The sequence below is a fragment of the Camelus dromedarius genome, chromosome 9, assembly GCF_036321535.1.
Source record: "Camelus dromedarius isolate mCamDro1 chromosome 9, mCamDro1.pat, whole genome shotgun sequence".
NCBI lineage: Eukaryota > Metazoa > Chordata > Mammalia > Artiodactyla > Camelidae > Camelus > Camelus dromedarius.
The window spans coordinates 69,268,613-69,288,008 of record NC_087444.1 but is presented as its reverse complement, the minus strand read 5'-3'; the positions used below and the strand labels follow the sequence as shown (position 1 = coordinate 69,288,008).

At 51.5% G+C, this 19,396-nt stretch overlaps 1 protein-coding gene across 8 annotated transcripts; it reads left to right on the top strand.

Moving 5' to 3' along the window:
- Positions 1 to 2,118: 2,118 nt before the first annotated feature.
- On the top strand, positions 2,119 to 19,203 carry COQ8B (coenzyme Q8B). Of its 8 annotated transcripts, none has more exons than XM_010985209.3 (15): positions 2,119 to 2,401; positions 3,043 to 3,147; positions 3,285 to 3,404; positions 3,538 to 3,604; positions 5,128 to 5,205; positions 8,178 to 8,300; positions 8,445 to 8,530; positions 9,572 to 9,712; positions 9,790 to 9,871; positions 10,683 to 10,776; positions 12,806 to 12,947; positions 13,094 to 13,201; positions 15,179 to 15,244; positions 17,932 to 18,018; positions 18,382 to 19,203. In XM_010985209.3, the coding sequence occupies exons 1-15, from the start codon at positions 2,162 to 2,164 to the stop codon at positions 18,661 to 18,663; spliced, it is 1,821 nt and encodes a 606-aa protein (XP_010983511.2). In that variant the 5' UTR covers positions 2,119 to 2,161; the 3' UTR covers positions 18,664 to 19,203. The 8 variants fall into 8 exon arrangements, with proteins under 8 accessions (XP_010983511.2, XP_010983513.3, XP_031314595.2 ...); XM_010985211.3 differs by lacking the exon at positions 2,119 to 2,401 and adding an exon at positions 2,558 to 2,614; XM_031458733.2 differs by lacking the exon at positions 2,119 to 2,401 and adding an exon at positions 2,600 to 2,618.
- The last annotated feature ends 193 nt before the right edge of the window (positions 19,204 to 19,396 follow it).

The window sequence follows — 19,396 nt, the reverse complement described above, 5'->3', positions numbered from 1 at the left end:
AAGCAAGGATGCCTGGTTTCAAATGCTGGCTCCAACCCTTACTTCCGGAATGACCATTCCCAACAGACCTGTCTCCTCTGAGCCTCAGTTTCCCCATCTATAAAAAGAGTTTCTATGGGGATTTTTATTTATTCACAACAACGTTTACATTTGTGCACTTGCTTTGTGCCAGGCGTTATACTTACTACTTTACACCTCAAATTTTGTGAGGTAGGAGTCATCATCATTCCTGTTGCACTGTCAGGGAAACAGAGGCACAGAAAGGCAAAGCAGTGAGTCAAAGATCACCTAACTAAATTGTGTAAATTTGAACCAAAATTTGGGCTTTTGATCTCTATTGAGCGATATAACTTGCTGTTGAGGCTGGGGGTGTTGGAGGAAGAGCCGGAAGTAAGAATATTTTCTGTAAGTCAGTCCTGCCTCTGCTCACAACCCTCCGTGGTTCCCATCCCACTCAGGGAAAAGCCAGTCCTCACCGTAACTCACTATAGTCTACCTGACCTGGCTCCTCTAATCCTTCTTTCCCTCCTCACTCACTCTGCCCATTGGCCTTTTTGCTATTTTTCTGAGACCCTTCCACCACAGGGACTTTGCACTGGTTGTTCCCTCTGCTTGGAACATCCTTCCCTTAGATATTTCAATAGCTCCTTCCCTCACTTCCTTCAGGTCTCCCCTCACCTCCTTCAGGCCTTTACTCAAAGGACATCTCAACCAGGACTTTCCTGATCATCCTGTTTTTATTTTGGTGGGGGGAGGTAATTCGGTTTATTTATTTATTTATTTGTACAGGGGGTACTGGGGATTGAACCAGGACCTTGTGCATGCTAAGCATGTGCTCTACCACTTGAGCTATACCCTTCCCCTGTCCTGACCACCCTATTTGAACATACAGTCTTCCCTCCTCTTCCTGCCCTTCCCTGGTTCATTTTTCTCTTTAACATGTGCCACCTTATTACATATCCTTATTTATTTTGTTTATTGTGCCCCTCACCAGAAGCCAGCACCAAGAGGGCAAAGTTTATTTGCCTGTATTGTTTCTTGCTGTGTCCTTAGTGCCTAGAATAGCATATGGTAAGTGCTTAATAGAAATTTTAAAAGAATGGGTTTTCCATAAGAAAATTATCTCATGTATAGAGCTCTTGTACTGTCCTCGCCCAGGGCCAAGCTCTTTACAGAAATTGTTTGACTGAATCTCTCTCTCACTAACACTGAGCAGGAGGGGATGCCATGGCTCCATTTCACAAATGGTGACACTGAGGCTCAGAGCTCTCCCACCCTGTAGCTTTTGCTTGTAGCCACCAGGCTGTTTGATATGATCTCACCCATGTGAAACAGGTGGCGCCAGGCTTGGTACCATCAGTCACAGCCCTGTAGGATTAGTTATTGTCATAGGTGCTTTTTATATATTTTGCCCCCAAGGGTGAGCTGTCACCTAGCTTCTGAGTCAGACCTTTATGTCTGGAGGGGTACAGGGGTGGTTTCTGTCTTGAAACTGAGTCACCTGGAAAGGGGCATTGGGCACAGACCCAGGGATCCAAAATGAGTCATCTCTTTACAGACCAATGAGAAGTCATAACAGGTGTCCCCTAATGCATCATACAGGCTGAGAAGCTGAGATCCAGAAAGGGATGAGGTTCTTCTGAGGTCACACAACACAGGGACAGAGACAGAGGGGTCTGATTCCTAATAAAGAGGGTTAGTCAGGGTCGGGGGAGGGGGTTCTATAGGAGAAGCGTCACATCCCTTCTTCTCCCAGTAGTGGGAGAGATGCCCCAGCCAGCTGCTTCTATTCCAGACTGTGAGAAGAGGGGTGAGTCAGCCTACTATGGGGGGAGCAGGCTTTAAGCCTGTCCTCCCTCCCCCACCAATAACACACACACACTCAGAATGGGCTGGGAGCTGGTTTCCTGGGATGCCAAGGCTCCTGAGTCAGCACTGGGAATCTTGGCTGAGTGTGTTCTGGGAAATGTCAGGCTGACAGGAAACAGAGGGCTCCCACTCACAGCATCCTGCAGGTGGGTGGGGAGCAGAGAGAGCAGGGTGTATGAGGGAACGGGCCCAGTGTGCAAAGAGCTGAGTGTGAGGGGATTTATGCACACGGAGGGAAACGGTGAGCAAGGCAGGGGGGTTATGCGTACAAGGGAGAAGGCTGGGTGCCAGGATGTGGGTACTGAAGCAGAGGGTGAGTGTGCAAAGTAGAGGGGCTCCATGTGGAAGGGAAATGCTTCCTGGGAAGATGGGTGTTCAAAGGAGAGATGTTGAGACTACTGGGGGTACAAACAAGGGAGGTTCACAAAATGTTCGCGCAAAAGAGGGGTGTGGAGTTTGTAAGGGAGAGGGATATTTGCAAAAAACGACGTGTAGGAAACGGAACGGTCCGCCGCATACAAGGAACTTTGAGGTGAGTGGAAAGGCATAAAATGGCACGTGTGTGCTCCGGTAGTGCCCTAGCCCACCGTTAGGTCCCGCCCCCTCACGCACAGCGGAGCGTATTCTGTGTCAGTCAGCCAGCTGCTCCTCCGCCATTGGCTATCTGACCGGAGGGGGCGGGCGTATGGAGACTCCCGGAAGCGCAGGAGGCCCCCGGTCGTGGCGGACCCAGAGCCAGAGAGCTGTGGGTGCTTAGCAACCGGGGGAGGTGGCCCGTAGCAGGATGGAAAGGGGGGGAGGGGACACAAGAGGAATTGTGGGTGCCTAGCAACGAGGGGAAGGCGGTGCCTAGCAACGAGGGGGTGCTCAGCGGAGTGGAGGGGTAGCTCTGGAGGATCTGTGGGTGTCTAGCAACGGGAGAGGACCCTAGCAACGGCGGAGGGAAGTGGGACAGGGGAAAGTGGTTTGGGGAGGTGTGCGGAAGAGCTATGGGTTCCTAGCAACGAGAGAGGGAACGAGGAGAAACTGGAGGGCCTATTAACAGGGGAGAAAGTCTTTGGTTGGTAGAATTCTTAGGGTGGACACAGAGGAATGTGAGGGCTTGGAAAAGAGGGGCAAAGCAGGGAGGTCAGTCCCACAACTCCTGTCCAAATAATCTCTCCTCATCGCCAGACAATGTGGCTGGAGGTAGGGGGCCTACTGCAGAGGACCTGTGGACAGCTGGGCCGGACTATTGGTTTGCCTTGTGGGGCCCTGGGGCTTGGGCCCCGCCGCTGGGTAAGAGGCTGAGGAGGGGTCCCCGAGGGGAAAAGGCTGAGGGAGGCTTCAGGGAGTAAAAAGGACAAGGAGGGGTCTAAAAGAGCCAGGCAGACCCCATGTCCTCTACTCTTTACCAGTGTTCACGTCTCTTGCAGGGGCCATTTCGGGGTTCTTGGGCCCAAAAGCTTCATCAGGATGGGCCTGGCAGGGGGCTGGGTGAGGAGGACATTCGCAAAGCACGGGAGGCCCGGATCAGGAAGACACCCCGGCCCCAGGTATCCCACCCAGTAACATCCCATGGAGGCAGATGGCCTCCCAAGCTTGGGAAGGGGTGTTGTGGCAGATTGGTTGGATTCCCTGGGCTCTCTGTCCACCTTACCCCCCTTAGACCTTCTCCCCATTTCCCAGCTGAGTGACCGTTCTCGAGAACGCAAGGTGCCCGCCTCCCGCATCAGCCGCTTGGCCAACTTTGGGGGTAGGTATGACCTTGGGAGATGGTGACCTAGATCAAAGAGGTGACATTTACAGAATGAAGCAAGGGAGAGAGTGAATCAGAGACAGGGGAGAGAGAGATGGAAAGAGAATGAAGGCAAAACCAATAGAAGTAGAGAGGAACGTAATGTTTATTGAGAACTTGGAATGTGCAAGGTCCCATACACCTGTGATCTTTCCGCACTGAATCAATGAATGTTTATTTCCATTATAAAGATGAGGAAATGGAGGCTAAGGGAGGTGAAGTGACTTGACCCCAGGTCACCAGCAGGATTTTTCAAATTTCATGTTACCATCAGTATGAAATAATTTAGTAGGCTGCAACCAGCATTAGAAATAATAGAATGGAAAATATGAGTGCACATGTAGAGTAAAGGAAAGTCTTGCTTCATAAAACAGTATATAATACATTGGTCTCTATTAATTATAATGCAAATGCCTTTACTGTGGATCATGGTAGATTTTTTTTTTTGAAGTATAGTCAGTTACAGTGTGTCAGTTTCTGGTGTACAGCATGATGTCCCAGTCATGCATATAGATACCAATTCACCTTATAAAGAAGGAGTCAAATGCACTGGTTAGAGCTTTGACACCGGGCTGTCCAGGGTGCAAGGGGGTGATCCTGCTGAATCTCACTTTGTGACTCCAGATGAGTTACTTAACTTCTATGAGCCTCAGTTTCCTTTTCTGTCAGAGGGAAGTTTTTCTGTAAAATTTCTTTAACGAGGGGGTGAGGAGAAAAATGAGTCAATGCATATAAGGCCCCGGGAACGGTTCCTGGCGCGGACAAAGTGCTCAGAAATGTCAGCTACGATTATTTATGGAGATGGTGACAGGGAGAGGGGGAGAGCGACTTGAGATGTCTTTAAGGACAAGGAGACAGAAGAGGCAGAGGAAATCAGAGCCGGAGAGATAACATCAAAAGGAGGAACCGAGAAAAAGAGGCCTGGACAGCCGTGCCAGGTGGAGGGTAGGGGAGAGATGGAGAAATAACTGAGCTAGAAAAGGAGAGGTGACCAGGAAGGAGAGGAGATGCGGACAGAGAAACAGGGGTCATAGGAGGACAGAGAGACCTGTGGGGATTGTTTCGGGGCCTTCTCACCCTTGGCTGCACACTAGAACCATCTGGGATGCTTAAAAGAAAAAGAATTCTAAGGCCTTATCTCAGGTACGTTTAACCAGAACGTCAGCAGTGAGGCCTGGGCATCGTATTTACAGAAGCTCCTCACCTGACTGTGTGCAGCCAAGGGTGAGAACTGTGGACCCGGGAGCCAGAAACAAGGAGAGGAATAGAGAAGGAGGTGGCCTCACCTTGAAGGGAACCTCAAGCAGGGAGAGAGTGAGTAAGAGATTGAGTTGGAGACAGAGATGCAGAGAGTTGACTACAAACAGCTGGGAGGCAGGTGTGCTTAGAGAGAGAGAGGAGAGAGGGTCAGTGAGGGTGGGTGCTGGAGGGGAGGAGATGCCCAGGCAAATGGGTGCTTAGGCTCCTCTCTCACTCCCCAGGACTAGCTGTGAGCCTGGGGCTGGGGGCACTGGCTGAGGTGGCCAAGAAGTCCCTGCCGGGAGGAAATCTACAATCAGGTGAGTGACCCTGGCTTTGCTGTGTGACCTGGGGCAAGTGGCTTCACCTCTCAGAGCCCCAGTTTCCTCATCCAGAGAATGGAGGTGATGATAATACAGGCACCTCTTAGAGTCATGTTGGAGTGCTTGGAATAGGGCAGAGCTGCTGTCTGGGTGGCGATGTGTCACAGCATGTCAGGTGAGTAAAAAATGTAAGCCCTGTGGAGTTGACTTCCTAACTGTGAGCAAGAGAGGAAAGCTGAACATAGGAGTGCCGATGGGGGTCTGGGTACAACAGAGATGGACCAAGCTGTGTAGAGATCAGAATTTATGGGGAGGATTCCCCAGTCCAGCGACTTTGGGAAACAAAGACAGGGGTGGATATTCTAGATTCAAAAGAGACTAGAGAGATACTAACTGACATTTGGAATGTGTGAGCCATGACTGGGTATGAGTCTGAAAACAGTGACCCTAAAAGACTTTTGGGGACAATTGGGAAAATCAGTATGACTGTATTAGAGAATTAGTGTCAGTTTTCTTGGGTGTGACTTTGGCACTGTGATTGTGTAGGGGATTATTCTTACTCTTAGCACAGGTGGAGTGCAACTGCATGCTAATCGGTCAGCCGAAGTAACACTGTCTATGCACAGATAAGCCAGGTTAAGGCAGAATGTTAAGATGTTGAATCAGGTGTGCAGCTATTTGTGATACTGTGAATGCAACCTTTCTGTCTGTTCGGATTTTCAAAATAAAAAGTTGGAGGGAGGTGGAGGATTAGGGTAAGGCCAGACTGAGTCTACACCCTGCTCTGCCACTTTTGTGCTGTGTGACCCAGGACCAGGTACTGTACCTCTCTGAATCTCTTGCTTCTTCATCTTGAAAATTAAAGCATTGGTAGTTCTTACTTTCTGGGGAGACTGCGGGGGTTCAGCCAGACAATCCACAGAGACACTGAGAATTCTGCCTGGCACAAGGTGAACCCTCAATAAAGAGCTCAATGAATGTTTTATGAAACAAAAGCCTAATAAATGCTTTATTAAATGATAATGTAATTTGCATATAGAACCGTGCACACATCATAAACATACAGTTTTGTTCATTTTCTTTCTTTTTTTTAATGGAGGTACTGAGGATTGAACCCAGGACCTCATGCATGCTAAGCATGTGCTCTACCACTGAGCATACCGCTACCCCCTTGGTTCGTTTTTAAAAAGTGGGCATATCTGTGCACCCAGATCAAGAAACCCTTGAACAGCCGTTCTCAAACTCTTTAGTCTCAGAATCCCTACACACCCTTACCAAACAGAGGAATGGATACACAAAATGTGCTATATCCACATAGAAGGATATTTATTCAGCCATAAATAGAAATGAAGTACTAATCTATGGTATAATGTAGTTGAATCTTTTTTCTTCTTCTTCTTTTTAATCTTTTATTTATTTATTTATTTATGTTGGTGGGGAGGTAATTAGGTTTATTTATTTATCTATTTATTTATTTTTAATGGCAGTACTGGGGATTGAACCTAGGACCTTGTGCATGCTCTACCACTGAGCTATACCCTCCCCCTGTGGTTGAATCCTGAAACGCTATCCTAAGGGAAACAAGTCAGATCCAAAAGTCCACATGTTGTATGATTGTATGATTCCATTAATCTGAAGTGTCCAGAAGAGGAAACTCAATAGACACAGAAAGATTAGGGGTTTCTAGGGGCTCGGGGGAGATGGGTGGGGGACATGGGAGGGGGTAACTGCTGACAGGTACGGGGTTTCTCTTTGGGGTGATGAAAATGTTCTGAAAGGAGGTGGAAATAGCTCAGTGGCAGAGCGCCTGCTTAGCATGCATGAGGTCCTAAGTTCAATCCCCAGTATCTCCATTTAAAAAAAAGAAAGAAAATGTTGTGAAATTGGTTGTTGGGACAGTTGCATGACTCTGAATATACTAGATGCCATTGAACTGTGCACCTTAAATGGGTAAATTAAATGTGAATGATCTCTCAATAAAGCTATTAAAAAATAGAATGAGAACCCCAAGAGCTTGTTTCTGTGGGTTATATTTAAGGATATTTGCTGTATTAGAGATTAAAACTGAAAAAAATTTTAAACACAAGAGGGGACACACACACACACACAGATACTCTCTCTCTCTCTCTCTCTCTCTCTCTCTCTCTCTCTCTCTCTCTCTCTCTGCTGTCAGAGCAGTGGCATCATCACCAGTCCCAGAGCTTCTGGAAAACTCCACTGAACATTTGTGGGTGAATGGGAATACAAAAGGGGCAAATAATATATTAAAAATATAGTTTTGATCTCACAGACCCTCCTGAAGGGTCTCAGGGATTCCCCAGATCACTCTTGGAGAACCGCTGCCCTGGTTCTCCAGAAGCTCCTCTCGGGTCCCATCCTGGCCACTCCCCCCACCAAGGGTAGCTGTGGTCTTGGCTTCTGACCCCCCGAGATTAGTTTTGCCTGTTTTTTCCTCCTTATGCCAATGTCATCGGACAGCGTACCCTTATATGTGTCTGGCTTCTTTTGCTCAATGTTCTGTTTGAGAGAGAACAGCCTTGTTGCTGTCGTGCTTGCAGGTTGTTTAGTCATTACTGGAATAGTCACCCTGTGATTATTCCCCAGTTCCTCTGTTCCTTCTGCTGGTGGTCACTTGGGTTGTTGCTAGTTTGGGACTGTTATGAATAGCACTGCCATGAACCTTCTTGGACTATTTGCTGGTGGACACATTTATGCATTTCTCTTGGGGACAGACCTCTGAGGGAAACTGCATTGGGTATAGGTGTGTGCCTTACTGGAAACTTCCCCACTGTTTCCCAGAGGGCTTGGGTCATGGCACTCTGATTGGCGGTGTGAGCGTTTAGGGTCTCCACGCCTTTGCCAACACTTGGTATTGTCTGTTTCACTTGAGCCCTTCTGGTGGGTCTGCAGTGGTGTCGTGATGATGATCTTTGTGGTTGCCATACTAATGATTCTTCTCTCTACCCCAGAGGGAGGCTCCTGGCCGGGATCCAGCCTTTTCCTGTCGGAGGCCAATGCCGAGCGGATTGTGCAGACCTTGTGTACAGTTCGGGGGGCCGCCCTCAAGGTTGGCCAAATGCTCAGCATCCAGGGTACAGCATGACCCTCGACTCCTGAGCCCTCACATTAGTTCCACCCCCACCCCATCCACCACCAAGCCCTGACTTCAGATACTCCCACAGGGGCCCCTTCTGGCCTCCTACTTCACTCCTTCCCTCTTCCCACTGTCTCCCAAGACAACAGCTTCATCAGCCCCCAGCTGCAGCACATCTTCGAGCGGGTCCGTCAGAGCGCCGACTTCATGCCACGCTGGCAGATGCTGGTGAGTGCCCAGCCGGGGAAGGCTGGCGAGGGAGGCATGCTCGACCTACCTCACCCTCCGGGCTTCATAGCCCTACTCCCTGTCTGACTCTGAGCCTCAGTTTCCCCATCTGTTTAATGGGGATCACTCAAGCACACATCTCATAGGATTACTGTGATGCTTAAATGAGAGAATGGTGCAGAGCACTTAGTCCAGTCCCCGGCAGGCTCAGGGCTCCATCAGGGCTGTTGAAGAGGCAGTGAAGGGCAGTGGTCAGAGGCCAGACTTCGGGAGTTCAAACCCCAGCTTTGCCACTTATTACCTATGTGATCTCAGACATATGGACTGTGCCTCAGTGACCTCATCTGTGAAATGGGGATAGTGAAAGCAGTGCCCCCATCGTGGGGTTATGGAAATCAGCGTATGTAAAGCACTTCGAAGGGCCCCAACACACCATGAGTGACATGCGTGTGTTAACTGTTATTATTACTGTTTTCTTAATTAAAGGAGAAATTGTCTGTAAATTGGTTGGCACAACATCTGGCACTGAGTAAGTGCCCGAGACATGAGCTGTTCTAGTAAGGGTGTGGAATCCGAAATCCAGCTGCCTGCCTTCCTTCTGATGTCTGTTTGCTCCCTTGCCATGAGACCCTGGGCAATCACTGCTCCTCTCTGAGCCACTCGGAACAGGACCCTGCCCACAGGAAGCTCTTTGTAAATTTTAGGTCTTCTTATCACATTATCTTTTGAGTTAACAACACAATATACGAGTATAATGAAAGATTCTTATCAATCTTAATTATATATAATAGCAATGCCCGTAACAACCCGCACGGCCTCGGGAATGTGGGCTCAGGTCTGCTGGCGCCTGGCTCATCACCTTGGCCAAAGACCTCTCTCTGAGCCTCAGTGTGCTCATCTGTAAAGTGGGGTAGCAGCGAGAGCTCGGCCTAGGGCCCAGTGGGTGGTGAATGGGGTTATTCACACGGAAAAGTCTCAGCATGGGGTGTGAACTCAGCTGCCTGAAACCGTGATGATAACGGTTATGACCACCCTCCCCAGAGAGTACTTGAAGAGGAGCTCGGCAGGGACTGGCAGGCCAAGATGGCCTCTTTGGAGGAGGTGCCCTTTGCTGCTGCCTCGATTGGACAGGTGCACCAGGGCGTGCTGAGGGATGGGACAGAGGTGGCTGTGAAGATCCAGGTGAGAAGGGAGGCAGGGCGGGGGGTGGGCACCTGGTTGCCCCAGAGTTGTGACTTTCTCCCCCCTACCCACCATAGTACCCAGGTGTTGCCCAGAGCATCCAAAGCGATGTCCAGAACCTGCTGGCGGTGCTTAAGATGAGCATGGCCCTGCCCGAGGGTGAGGCACCCACTCCACCCCTGACCATGGGAGGGATGCCCTGGGGAGAGAGAACGGGGCTGGACAAGGGGAATGGGCAGCTCAGGGCAGGGTGTGACTATGTGTGTGAGTCTGGGTGTTCGCGACAGAATGAAGGGACACTAAGGTGGGGAGGGACACCCAGGATAAGGGCGTGTGAGAAAGAGACAGACCAAAAGATTCTGACAGACCCAGAAACACCAAAGCCCAGGCCCAAATCCAGAAACAGACACACAGAGGGTGTGCAGAGGGGGACTGAGGGTCTGGAAAAAGGCCACAGCAGCAGGAAGGGAGAGTTAGTGGGACCTCACGTTTGTGTTACAGCATGTGAGACAGCGCCTGAAGGCAATGGAGTGGGGTGGAGGGGGTGTGTGTGTGTGTGCACGCATGTGCAAGAGGGAGACAGAGAGAGTGAGGAAGAGTTGGGCCTAGAAATAAACTTAAGAAGCACAGAGAGCCATGTGAGAGGGTATGAAAAAGGGACAGAGAGGAGGTGGCACGTGTGACTATGAAATATGCCAAAGGACTGGTATGTGTGTCTGAGAAAGAGACCCCAGCAGAGAAGCTTCTGGAGAGCCCGCCATTGTACGAAGGATGGAGGGGCAGCGTGTGGACCAACAAGGCGGGTAAAAGGCGTGAGAGACAGTGAGATGGTGACGGAGAGTGAGAGACACAATTGGCAAGAGAAGACGCCCCTGAGTGGGAGCCTGGGGGTCGGGCAGGGGCCGGGGGAGGGGGCAGGCTGTGGCCTTCCCTGACTGACACGGCTGCCCACCCCCACCCCCCACTCCAGGCCTGTTTGCCGAGCAAAGCCTGCAGGCCTTGCAGCGGGAGATGGCTTGGGAGTGTGACTACCGTCGTGAGGCGGCCTGTGCCCAGAACTTCAGGTGAGCTGAGACCCCTACAGGCCCCTGGAGGCCCCCTTCCTCCCTCCAGCTCCCCTCCCAGCCTGAGAAGGAAGTGGGTGCCCCCACAGCCTCTGGCAACTAGAGCCCTGGGGTGGGGCTGACAGACTCTTTTCATTCATTTGTTCATCCATCCATCCCTTCCCTCACTACTTCATTCATTCCCCTGTGTCCTTGTCTGTGAGCTCAGGCAGGTCACTTCTTCTCTCTCGATGTCTCTACTTACTCATCTGTCAAATGGGACACAGAACCCCTGCAGGCTGGTGGGGGAGATGGACTTGTCCACAGGCACTCTGTCACACGAGATACCGTTACGCCTACTGGACTAGCAAAGATGAAGCAGTCAGTCTGTGTCAAGAGTTGGAGAGAACAGGGCTCCCAGGCATCCCTTATACACTGTGGACAGAAGGAGAATTTGATACAAGTATTTCTGAGAGTGGTTTGGCATCATCAAGGCTCAATATTCCCATATGACCCAGCAGGTGCCTCCCTGGCTAAATACTCTAGGGACATTTATGCCAGTACACACCTTCATATTTTTCCAGAATACTCAGGGCAGCAGTAGCCCCAAACTGGAAACAGTCTAAATCTCTCAGAGTCATTTAGCAGGATAGATGTATGAATTATGGTCTATTCATCAGCAAAATATCATACAGCATCAAAAATGAATGAACTGCATCTTTGTGGAACAGTGGTTGTAACTTAGAAGCATCGTGGTAGGCAGCAACTAACTACACCCCAGTGACGTCTGCCACTGTGTGGAGCGTGGCCCGCACGTTGAGCCAAGCTCCGTAGGTACGAAGCAAGACAACGGGCAGTAGAAGGCAGCGGTTAGGGGCATGGGCTCAGATGTGGGATCCAGTCGGGATCCAGTCCAGGGTCACCCTTTACAGGCTGGACAGCCTTAATCTGCAGAGTGGCCCCAGGAGAATATCCTCCTTAGGAACAGCAAGGATGAATGGTCTGACTCAATGCTCAGCAGAGGCCTGGCCCATGAGGAGCGGTTCAAACATTAGAGATTTTATAAACAAGGACGACGGGGGAAGAATATAGCTCAGTGGCTCAGTGGTAGAGCACATGCCTAGCATACATGAGGTCCTGGGTTCAATCCCCAGTACCTCCATTTAAAAAATTAAATAAATAAATAAAACCAGAAACAAGGACAAAAAATACAAGCCCCCAAAGCAAGATCTGGCGAAGGAGAGTGTGAAGTGGGATCTGAGGAGACCACCTCCCCACGGATTCCCCAGGGCTCTTAGAATAAGCCCCACATCATTTCTCTGGCCCCTCCCCATCTCCCTGTCCCCCCCTCCCCCCAGCTCCAGCTGTCCCACAGGTAGATCCCTACTCACATTCTTTGCCTCCAAATCCGACGTTGACACACTTACCTCAGTCTATTACTGGTCTTTTTGTTCGTTAGCATGTGGTCTCTGGTGTGTGTGGGGGAGCACACCTGGGGCTCATCACTGCTCTGTCACCCAGCATCATCCAGCACAGGGACGACACCCAGAAGGGTTCTTTCCCTTTATTAGCCACTGTGCAGAGTAATGACTTCAGGGAGTGGCCAACAAGTATCACTATGGACTTGGAGATTTGTACCTCAGTGACTGTTTTTTGGATGGACTAATTAATAAGTTGATGAGAAAGTAACACTCATCAAGCTTAATACACTGAGCTCCTCTTGGGGTGGCCAGAAGTCAGAGAAGTGTTTCCAGTAAGAAAGTGGTAACTGAGTCTCCAACAGCGCCCAGCTTAGGTGGGGGCACAGAGTAGGTGATGTGGAGATATTTGTTGAATGAATGAATGAGTGAATGAATGAAATGTCTGCATGAATGTCAGTCCAACCAGGTATTGGCCATCAGTCAGGGCAGACAGAAGAAAGAGGAGGGGAAGAGGGAAGGCAAGACATAGACTATTCATGGAAGACTTCTTGGAGAAGAAAGTCTTCTCCAAGCAGGGCCACAGGGGCCCAGAGCATGAAGTATTGTCGCCTCCCTCCCACCTGCCCCAGGCAGCTGTTGGCAGGCGACCCCTTCTTTCGGGTGCCGGCCGTGATTCAGGAGCTGTGCACAACACGGGTGCTGGGCATGGAGTTGGCCGGAGGAGTCCCCCTGGACCAGTGCCAGGGCCTGAGCCAGGAAGTCCGGAACCAGGTACATGGTCTTGTGGGACAGTAGGGAGGGTGCTGCCCCAGGGCAGGGCTGGCAGGGCTGGCCAGACCCACAGTCCCTCTCCAGGCCACAGAGGGTTTTACAGGGGCACGTGACTCTGAGATGTCTGTTACTCCTCCCCACCCTAGATCTGCTTCCAGCTCCTGAGGCTGTGTCTCCGGGAGCTGTTTGAGTTCCGATTCATGCAGACGGACCCCAACTGGGCCAACTTCCTGTATGACGCCTCCAGCCATCAGGTTGGTTCCTTGTGACGTGTATCAGGCAGGGCACATTAGCTGTTGTAACAGATATTTCCCGATATTTCAGTAGCGCAACACAACAATAGTTCATTACCCACATAATAGGCCAGAGTGGCCCTCCCCCAGGCAGTGATTCAGGGACCCAGGCTCCTTCCCTTTTGTGAGTGTGCCATCTCCTAGGTTTGAAAGGCTCTCCTGCCAGTGGAAGGGGAAAGAGAGGCTGACAGGATAACCCCCTGGCTAACTGCTTTGGCCAGAAGTGGCCCATCATTCCCTTCACCATTCCATTGATAAGAACTGGTCACATGGCTAGTCTAGGTGCCAAGGATGCTGGGAAATGGAGTCCCTGGCTAAGCAGTGGCTTCCTAATGGCAGCAGAGAAGAGGGGCACAGCTTCTGGAAGACAGTCATCATGACCCCACCTGTCCTTCATTTAGAACATACCAAGCACCTACTGCCTCTTGACAATGATGCCAAGACAGCCCTGATCCTTGCCTTCCCAGAGCTCCCAGTCCAATGCGGGGACCCGTCACCAGGCAATATGACCTAGAGTAATTAGTACCTTGATGGGGAAGCACAAGTCAGAGGGGCCAGTGATGCAGGAGGCACAGGAGGCACAGGGGGCAGTGGGAAGCCAGGGAAAGTGGCTGACCCAGCCTGGAGTGGGTGGGGACAAGGAAGCTGAAGCCTGAAAGACCAGGGGAGGACAACCATCTGGGGAGCAGGGAAGAGCATTCCTGGCAAAGGACACGGGCCTGGGGGGTGAGTTTGGACTAAAAGACTCCCAGCAGGCGTGACTGCCAAATGGCTCTCCAAAGTGGTCTGTACCATTCGGTCCCCAGACGGATCTTTCTAAAACACGAATTTGGACAAGCTGTCCCTTCCACAGCTCCTAACACCCTCAGGATTAAGTGAGCCCTGTGCCGAGTGTGACATGGCCCCGCTGAAGTCTAGCCTCAGTCCCTTGCCACCCCTTCCCCCCACGTGCACAGATACGCAGCATCCCGCCAAGGCTCACACCCCAGGGAGGTGTTGGGGTGATATGAGTCCTGACGTCAACTTACTGGGTCTCAACAGCAGATTTTGTTTTTAAAGGCATAGAATGTGTTGCAGATGGGAGGGATCTGTATTATTCGGGACACTTTTATTTTATATTTATATGCGCAGGTGCATTGGTGTGCAGTATAATCTGCATTTCTTACTGTGAGTTGTAATCAACAGTTTGAACTCCACTGTCGTAGAGAAACTTACACATGTGTTCATGGAGCACTGCTTCTAATAGCAAAACCCAGAAACAACTACAGTGCCCGTCAACCAGATAAAGTGATATATTCAGGCAACAAAATCTTACCTGGTGGTGAAAAAAGTGAATGAATGAGCTGGAGCACTGAGGCTGATGAACTGCCAAACCTTTTTGAGACGTTGCAGGATAACTATCATAAATACCATTTATATGAAGCTTTAAAATACGCAAAACATTGCTATGTGTCATTCACGAGTCCACATCTATGTAGAAAATGTAGCAATGCATGCATAGGAATTTCAGGAACTAACTTAATAATAATAATGTCAGGAAAGTGATGACCCTGGAAGAGAGGGTGGGGACATGGGAGAGGTAGGATCAGCCGCCACTTAGATTGGTAGTATATCGTATTTTAAGCAGGGTGGTGGGATTTGTGGGTGTTCATTTTACTTTTCCATATATTTTATTATTCTCCAGATTTTTTTCTCTGTGCCTAAAACGTGTTAATGTGAAAACAATTAAGACCAAAAAAAATCAAAGCCAGGTCCCTTTGGCTTCATGTAAGGGTAGACTGGAAGCGTGGAGATCAGAGGCCAGGAGCTAAGGGAGGCAGCTGGCAGGGACGCTGGCAGGAGGGACAGCGTGTGGGGAGAAAGAGACGGACACCCCCAACAGACAATGGGGAGCACTGGTGGACTCCTAGTGTTCCTTTCACCACCCCTCATTCCCAGGTGACCTTGCTGGACTTTGGTGCAAGCCGGGAATTTGGGACCGAATTCACAGACCATTACATTGAGGTAAGTCCCCCCAACTCTGACAGGCCGAGTCTCAAGCTAGACACTAAGGTTTGTCAAAAAGGAGAAATACAGTCTGGGAGTAATAAACAAATAATAATGATATTAATAGCAGCTAACAAATCCTAAGCACTTAATAATTATGTCAGGTCCTGTTTTAAGTGCTGTGCATGTGGTAACTGATCTACACCAGACAGCAATTCTAGGGGGTCAGGACAATTTTTAGCTCCATTTTACAGATTAAGTAAGAAGGGCCCAGAGAGGGTAAGTCACTTGCCCAAGGTCACAGCAAAGCTGGGACTCACACTCAGGGAGTCTGGGTTCCGAGTGCATGCTCCCAACCCTCAACGAGCCCCCACCTAAGAGAGAGGCCCACAACGGCCATCCCATCCCCTCCCGATGCCTGATGCCCGATGTCCGGCGTGCTATCCAGGGCCTTGGCCTCCAGCCCTGTGCTCACATACCTCCCCGCTGGGGGCTCCCTAGGGGGCAGCTTTCTCCTCAGGAAGTGTTTCCTCACTTTATGTTGCCTGTCCTTCCCACCTGCTGGGGTTGATCTGTCTCGGAGGCCACAGAAAACACCATCTCATTAATTTGTGGAGATCGGACATTGGAGCTGGGTCTTCTAATCATGGAGTCATCAATTCAGACATTCTCTGACCCCGCTCTGTGCCCAATCCTCTTCTGGGCGATATCGGGGACAACAGTGACCAATCCAAATCCAGATCTCTGCCTTCACAGAACTCACAGTCCAGTAGGAGGACAGACAGAAAGGACCCAGGGTGATCAAGGCTGGGGTGGGAAAAGCACAGGGGACTGAGGAGACTGGAGGAGGAGCCCAGCCAGCCTAGGGGGTCAGGGAGGACTACCTGGAGGAGAAGACAAGAGTTGAGACCTGAAGGATGAGGAGACCAATCAAGAAGAGGCTTGGAGGGTATTCCAAACAGATCACATGTGCAAAGGCCAAGGGCTGAGATGGGATATTCCCATTAGAGCAGCACTTCTCAAACTTTAATGTGGATGAGAACCCACCCCTCACCATGATCCTGTTAAAATGTAGATTCTGGTCTGGAGTTAGGCTTAAGATGCTGCCTTCTGACATGCTCCCAGGTGATGCCAGAGCTGCTGGTACAAGGACCACACTCTGAGTAGTAAGGTCCTAGAGGACCAAAAGGAAGTTCACTTTCAGACTGGGCAGGCAAGTGGGGATGGAGCAGGAGCCAGCGGTGAGGCTGGAACCCACTGCTCCAGGTCTCTAAAGCCATGCTCGGCAGCTTGTACTTCATCTGAGTGCCCTGGGAGGTCATGGAAGGGACTGGAGCAGGGGAGGGACATAGAATTAGAAAACCCCTGAATAACAAGTGGTCTTTTAAGACAGGCAGGGAGCCCAGGGAGGTGGTGTGTGGGGAAGAGAGGTGTCAGGGACAAGGCCCAGGGCTCTGGCTTGAGGACTGGAGGATGGTGGGGCCACCCCTTAAATGGGGACAGGAAGGAGCTGGTAACACCCCACACACACACACTCACAGGTTCCTTGGGGGCCCTCTCTGCAGGTCCCCTTGAGGTACAAAGCTGGGGCCTTTCTAGGTAGCTGGGACATCCCGTGCCCCTCCGCACTACAGGCCTGTTTAAGTGTGGCCTTCCTGCCACCGTCCCAGCCTTTACCAGTTTAAAAAAGCCCTGTCACACTGGCCCCCGAGGACCATAGGCATGACAGATGGCCAGACAGGCTCAGGCAGGGGGAGCTGGGACAGAACAGAACTGCCAGATTTAATCCTGTGTTCCCCTTCCTCCCAAGAAGGGACAACTCCGTGGTGCAGGGTTTGTCCCAGTTCCACTCCCCGCCTTGCTAGTCCCTACTCCAGGCCTATTTCCTCTTCTGTGAAATAGGGACCCCCATGTCCACCTCTTATTAATAGTAGTAGCTCATATTATTTATGGTGTTTCCTACCCAAGTGTACTGTGCTGAGCGCTCTGCAGACACACCTCCTTCATCCTCCCCAAATCCCGCCAGGAAGATCCTTTCATCATCCCCACTTCACAGATGAGAAAGCGGAGGCCCAAAAGGCAAAGTGACCTGCCCGTAGTCAGCTGGCAAGTGGCAAATCCAGGATGGAGCCAAAGCTGGCTGGTTCCCTCATCTGTGTGTCTGTTCCTGTGTCCTCAACTCCAGTCCCTCCCACATGGCTGGAGAGCTGCTTAGCTCCGAACACTGATTTGCTAAACAGTTTTCACCAAGGGCCTCCTGAGTGCCAGACCCTGTGCCACTTGGGACTAAACCGAACCAGGATCCCTGCCCTCATGGGGCTCCTAAGTCCATTGCAGGAAACAGATGATCACAGAGGTGGGCCCAGAGGCAGTTCTGGGTCATGGTCACATTCTTGCCCAATTGAGTGTTTATACCCATGGGCATCACTTGACATCCGTTTTCCTCTGTGCTGTTTCACTGTTGTAGTTTCCAGGCAGACTCTGCCTTCCCAGCCCGGTGGGAACCCCTGATCACCCCAGCCCCAGGCTCTGAAACAGTCTTGAAAGAGACACAGACAGTAAGGTGGGGAGGGAGAGGCCTCTAGGTGAGAGGGCTTTGGTAGATGAGAATGGAAGTGGGTTTGGGCTGGGCCGGGCTTCGGGCTCCCATCTCCAGACCCTTCCTTGAACCTCTCTGACCCTGGGCCCCACATCCATCTCCCCAGGTGGTGATGGCTGCAGCCAATGGAGACAGAGACCAGGTCCTGCAGAAATCAAGGGACCTCAAATTCCTCACAGGCTTTGAAACCAAGGTTAGGAGAGTAGGGACTGGTATTTCTTGGGGAGGAGCTCCTTGTCTCTACTGGGGATGAATGGGGAACTCTAAGGGGGCTGCTTATCTCTACTGGGGGCTCTGGGGAGGAGAGGGGGGGTGGGGGCTGCTTCGCTACTCAGGAACCCTGAGAAAATGGGCACCACTTACCTATTCTAGAGGGAGGGAGTGGAGGACTGCTGGTGGATACCGGGGGTCTGGGAATGGAGGCTGCTTATTACTCTTTGGGGATTTGGGGGCTTGTGTTTATACTGGGGGAATGGAGGGCTGCCTGTCCCTGGGACATATAGTCCCAGTGGGCTGTATGTCCACACTGGGTGCCTCTGGTCTCCCCCACCCTTAGGCATTCTCAGATGCCCACGTGGAGGCAGTGATGATCCTGGGGGAGCCCTTCGCCACCCAGGGCCCCTACGACTTTGGGGCTGGTGATAATGCCCGCCGTGTGCAGGGCCTCATCCCTGTGCTGCTGCAGCACCGGCTTCGCCCACCGCCTGAGGAGACCTATGCCCTGCACCGAAAGCTGGCAGGCGCCTTCCTGGCCTGCGCCCGCCTCCGTGCCCACATCGCCTGCCGGGATCTCTTCCAGGACACCTACCACCGCTACTGGGCCAGCCGCCAGGCATAGCCACTGCCCAAAGCCTCCAGACCAGAGGGGACATCTGCTCAGACCCCTCAAAGAGCCTGCATCTCGGGATTCTGGCCCCATAGCAGGCCATCTCTGGCTATGAGGCCTTCTTCCCACTCAGCTTCAGGTCTGGGGACCCACCTTGGGCTTTCCAGTCTTGCTCAAGGGAACCCTGGGACTAGGGAACTCCCAGCTTCATACCCCCATATCCTGCTCTCCCCACTCCAAAGTGGGGATCCAGAAACTCTACCCAGGTAGTAATTTATTTCTGCCAACAATTGAGAGAGCCTTAGGCCCCTGTGCACACCATCATAGACAGCCAGACTCCTCAAGAGGAGAAGCCCCTCACCCCTGCCTTGGGTCTCCCACAGATGTGGCCAGTGAAAGGGGAGGGATGGTGGTTGGTGGAGGCAGCCCTCACCTTTGCCTCCCTCACCCTTCCACCAGCTGCCTTCTCCCAGTTCCACCCTGTGTGTTGGGGAGGGCTTGAGGGGGGCAGTGTTTGAAACTTCAGTCCTAATAAAAGTGACCCTCCCCTTCCCCAGCTCTTTTCTCTACACTAGGTGGGGGGGGGGGCGGAGGAGGAGTTCGCAGGCTGCCTCCAGGTGCAGATGGCCAGCCTCCTCCCACCCTCTTGTCTGAAAGCCCCAGTCCTGCCTGGGCCATCTGTTGCCGGGAACCTCCTTCTCCCCTTTCCCTATCCACCCCCCACCCCACCCCTCCCGCACGTGCT